The following is a 6,000-nucleotide window of genomic DNA, read 5'->3' on the forward strand; positions in this document are numbered from 1 at the left end:
CGACCCATTCCCACCCAAAACTCCATCAAGCTCTTCTCTTCGAATGTGTCTTTGGCAAATGAATCGTTTCGGAGATCCAGGAATTCATATTGCATTGCCTCCGGCATGCTCTCCACGCAAAGGTTGACGGAAAAAGGATTCCTCACAATTTTTGCCTCATTGTCGTCTAAATCAGGAAAATACTTATGAAATTCTAGCTCCAGTGACTGCAGATGCTCAAGAATGTCATTTTCTCTATTTTCTCAATTTTCTCAAGAATGTCAATGTCATTGTCAGATTGTCAAGAATGTCAAGAAAAGAAAAAAAAACAACAATATTTAGTACAATATTTAGTATGGTTGTTTAGAATATTTAGTATGGTTCAAATTACCCCATGCCCCCCTCCCCCCCCCCCCCCTGAGAAATACACCATGGCCCCCAGGTTGGGAACCACGGCTTTAGGGGGAAGTAGGATGGAAGGGAAAAAGCAGGCTGGGAAGGGCATGTTGGTGTGGAATAATGGGAATGTGCATAAACAACGTCGATGGAGAATTTTATTATTGGACAGATACTGCAGGAAACAAATTTGGGAATAACTGTAGACAAAACATTCAAGCACTTCGTCCAAGTGTCAGGGTTATCATAGGAGTGAAACATGGGATTTAAAAGGATGTGCAGTAGGTGTTTTGGTTTAATGACCTTCGCCAAGCAGGTAGTGGTTGAGAATGATCCTTGGTCTCACGACCCACTGTGGCCAGCCACGCGAGAGGCCAGGCCAGCAGAAGGGCCAACAGTATGGCCAGGACTCGGAGAGGAGCCAGAGTGAGTGAAAAGATAATAACCTGGGAACAACCACACAATGGAGAATACACAATGAATCAACCAGCACACAATGAGTCAACCACACAATGAGTCAACCAGCACACAATGGGTCAACCACACAGTCAACCACACAATGAGTCAACCACACAATGAGTCAACCACACAATGAGTCAACCAGTGCACAATGGGTCAACAACACAATGAGTCAACCACACAATGAGTCAACCACACAATGAGTCAACCACACAATGAGTCAACCACACAATGAGTCAACCAGCGCACAATGGGTGAACAAAACAATGAGTCAACAAAACAATGAGTCAACAACACAATGAGTCAACCACACAATGGAGAATACACAATGAATCAACCAGCACACAATGAGTCAACCACACAATGAGTCAACCAGCACACAATGGGTCAACCACACAGTCAACCACACAATGAGTCAACCACACAATGAGTCAACCACACAATGAGTCAACCAGTGCACAATGGGTCAACAACACAATGAGTCAACCACACAATGAGTCAACCACACAATGAGTCAACTACACAATGAGTCAACTACACAATGAGTCAACCAGTGCACAATGGGTCAACAACACAATGAGTCAACCACACAACGAGTCAACCACACAACGAGTCAACCACACAATGAGTCAACCACACAATGAGTCAACCACACAATGAGTCAACCACACAACGAGTCAACCACACAACGAGTCAACCACACAATGAGTCAACCACACAATGAGTCAACCACACAATGAGTCAACCACACAATGAGTCAACAACACAATGAGTCAACAAAACAATGGATCAACCGTACTGCCATCTAGACTGGGTGTTGGTGTATGAACTCCATTCCTATTGTGAACATTTTTCAATGTTATGTCAATCAATCAAAATGGTTTATTAAAAGCATCTCTGCTGCCAATGGCTGAATTACACATTCACACATATTCATAATTCAAAATCAATCATTGCGAACAAGATAAAAAATATAAATCGAGAAAAGAGTTCAGAGTGAAAAAACAAAACATGCAGAATAAACAGGTAAGCAAGGTATGCTTCAAACAGAAGATAAATATGAATAAACAGAAAAATTTGTTACAAAGTCAATTTAAAACAATTTAAAATACCAATTAAAAACGACGATTGGACTTGTTGAAATCTTTTTGTTCGTCATTTGTACTGTGAGTACTTTTGTGCTTTCCGGAGATGAAAAGGTAAATCTAATATGGCAGGTAACCACATTCTACGTGAATAATGGGTTTCGCTAGAAAGTACATGGTAACCACATTCTACACAAACTATGTGTTTCAATAGCAAATACATGGTAACCACATTCTACACAAATTATGGGTGTCCATAGCAAGTAAATGGTAACCACATTCTACACAAATTATGGGTGTCCATAGCAAGTACATGGTAACCACATTCGACACAAACTATGTGTTTCAATAGCAACTACATGGTAACCACATTCAACACAAATTATGGGTGTCCATAGCAAGTAAATGGTAACCACATTCGACACAAATTATGGGTGTCCATAGCAAGTACATGGTAACCACATTCTACACAAATGATGGGTGTCCATAGCAAGTATATGGTAACATTCGACACAAATGATGGGTGTCCATAGCAAGTACATGGTAACCACATTCTACACAAATTATGGGTGTCCATAGCAAGTAAATGGTAACCACATTCTACACAAATTATGGGTGTCCATAGAGAGTAAATGGTAACCACATTCTACACAAATTATGGGTGTCCATAGCAAGTAAATGGTAACAACATTCAACACAAATGATGGGTGTCCATAGCAAGTACATGGTAACCACATTCTACACAAATTATGGGTGTCCATAGCAAGTAAATGGTAACCACATTCTACACAAATTATGGGTGTCCATAGCAAGTAAATGGTAACCACATTCAACACAAATGATGGGTGTCCATAGCAAGTATATGGTAACAACATTCTACACAAATGATGGGTGTCCATAGCAAGTACATGGTAACCACATTCTACACAAATGATGGGTGTCCATACCAAGTACATGGTAACCACATTCTACACAAATTATGGGTGTCCATAGCAAGTAAATGGTAACCACATTCTACACAAATTATGGGTGTCCATAGCAAGGAAATGGTAACCACATTCTACACAAATTATGGGTGTCCATAGCAAGTAAATGGTAACCACATTCGACACAAATTATGGGTGTCCATAGCAAGTATATGGTAACAACATTCTACACAAATGATGGGTGTCCATAGCAAGTACATGGTAACCACATTCTACACAAATGATGGGTGTCCATACCAAGTACATGGTAACCACATTCTACACAAATTATGTGTTTCAATAGCAACTACATGGTAACCACATTCTACACAAATTATGTGTTTCAATAGCAACTACATGGTAACCACATTCTACACAAATTATGGGTGTCCATAGCAAGTAAATGGTAACCACATTCTACACAAATTATGGGTGTCCATAGCAAGTACATGGTAACAACATTATACACAAATGATGGATGTCCATAGCAAGTACATGGTAACCACATTCTACACAAAATAATGGGTGTCCATAGAAAGTACATGGTAACCACATTCCACACAAATGATGGGTGTCCATAGCAAGTACATGGTAACCACATTCTACACAAATGATGGGTGTCCATTGCAAGTACATGTTAACCACATACTACACAAATGATGGGTGTCCATAGAAAGTACATGGTATCAACATTCTACACAAATGATGGGTGTCCATAGCAAGTACATGGTAACCACATTCTACACAAATGATGTGTCCATACCAAGTACATGGTAACCACATTCTACACAAATGATGGGTGTCCATTGCAAGTACATGTTAACCACATACTACACAAATGATGGGTGTCCATAGCAAGTACATGGTAACCACATTCAACACAAATGATGGGTGTCCATAGCAAGTGCATGGTAACAACATTCTACACAAATGATGGGTGTCCATAGAAAGTACATGGTATCAACATTCTACACAAATGATGGGTGTCCATTGCAAGTACATGTTAACCACATTCTACACAAATGATGGGTGTCCATAGCAAGTACATGGTAACAACATTCTACACAAATGATGGGTGTCCATAGCAAGTACATGGTAACAACATTCTACACAAATGATGGGTTTCCATAGCAAGTACATGGTAACAACATTCTACACAAATGATGGGTGTCCATAGCAATTACATGGTAACCACATTCTGCACAAATGATGGGTATCCATAGCAATTACATGGTAACCACATTCTACACAAACGATGGGTGTCCATAGCAAGTACACGGCAACCACATTCTACGTGAATGAATGGTGTCAATTGCAAGTACACGGTTACCACATTCTACGTCAATGATGGGTTTCAATAGCAATACATGGTAACCACATTCTACACAAATGATGGGTGTCCATAGCAAGTACATGGTAACAACATTCTACACAAATGATGTGTCCATAGCAAGTGCATGGTAACAACATTCTACACAAATGATGGATGTCTATAGCAAGTACATGGTAACCACATTCTACACAAATGATGGGTGTACATAGCAAGTACATGGTAACCACATTCTACACAAATGATGGGTGTCCATACCAAGTACATGGTAACCACATTCTACACAAATGATGGGTGTCCATACCAAGTACATGGCAACCACATTCCACACAAATGATGGGTGTCCATACCAAGTACATGGTAACCACATTCTACACAAATGATGGGTGTCCATACCAAGTACATGGTAACCACATTATACACAAATGATGGGTGTCCATACCAAGTACATGGTAACCACATTCTACACAAATGATGGGTGTCCATACCAAGTACATGGCAACCACATTCCACACAAATGATGGGTGTCCATAGCAAGTACATGGTAACAACATTCGACACAAATGATGGGTTTCCATAGCAAGTACATGGTAACAACATTCTACACAAATGATGGGTTTCCATAGCAAGTACATGGTAACAACATTCTACACAAATGATGGGTGTCCAATGTCCATAGCAAGTACATGGTAACCACATTCTACACAAATGATGGGTATCCATAGCAATTACATGGTAACAACATTCTACACAAACGATGGGTGTCCATAGAAAGTACACGGCAACCACATTCTACGTGAATGAATGGTGTCAATTGCAAGTACACGGTAACCACATTCTACACAAATGATGTGTTTGAATAGCAAGTACATGGTAACCACATTCTACACAAATGATGGGTATCCATAGCAAGAACATGGTAACAACAATCTACACAAATGATGTGTTTCAATAGCAAGTACATGGTAACCACATTATACACAAATGATGGATGTCCATCGCAAGAACATGGTAACAACAATCTACACAAATGATGGGTATCCATAGCAAGTACATGATAACCACATTCCACACAAATGATGGGTGTGAATAGCAAGTGTATGGTAACCACATTCTACACAAATGATGGGTGTCCATAGCAAGTACATGGTAACTACATTCTACACAAATGATGGGTGTCCATAGCAAGTACATGGTAACCACATTCTACACAAATGATGGGTGTCCATAGCAAGAACATGGTAACAACAATCTACACAAATGATGGGTATCCATAGCAAGTACATGGTAACCACATTCTACATGAATGATGGGTGTGAATAGCAAGTGTATGGTAACCACAATAACAGGTAACCACCCTGATATGATTTTTCAGGCTCTTTTTTGAATACTGTTGACTCCAACACTGGTGTTATGAAGCCAATGTAAATAGTCACAAGGTCATGAAGGGGTAAGCTTTACGATTTAAGATTTCGTACAATGTGAAACTTTATTTTTCATTTCTCCCAAATAAACATCCCATTTCAAGTTTTCCTGTGTCGTCACACCAATCACTTTGATTGATTTCACACTGGGTGACTGAGTATTATTTATAACTTGGAAAGTTACCCGGCGTTGTCGAGCAATGGAGAGTCGTTTTGTGCCGATAATATGAATGGGGAGGGGGGGGGGGGGGAGGTGAGAGAGGAGGGAAGGACAGGAGAGAGGAGGGGAGGGGGGGGAGGTGAGAGAGGAGGGAAGGACAGGAGAGAGGAGGGGAGGGGGGCGGGGAGGTGAGAGGGGGGGG

General features: G+C 40.4%; 1 protein-coding gene across 2 annotated transcripts in view; it reads right to left on the reverse strand.

Moving 5' to 3' along the window:
• Positions 1–6,000, reverse strand: part of LOC137426652 (lysophosphatidylcholine acyltransferase 2) — a 126,394-nt gene that overhangs the window by 114,008 nt on the left and 6,386 nt on the right. For both annotated transcript variants that reach the window (XM_068115395.2, XM_068115394.2), the window contains exon 2: positions 679–821. In XM_068115395.2, coding sequence (XP_067971496.2) covers positions 679–821 — 143 coding nt within the window. The remainder of the gene's footprint in view (positions 1–678; positions 822–6,000) is intronic.

Source organism: Myxine glutinosa, chromosome 5 (genome assembly GCF_964187855.1).
Source record: "Myxine glutinosa chromosome 5, kmMyxGlut1.1, whole genome shotgun sequence".
Lineage (NCBI taxonomy): Eukaryota > Metazoa > Chordata > Myxini > Myxiniformes > Myxinidae > Myxine > Myxine glutinosa.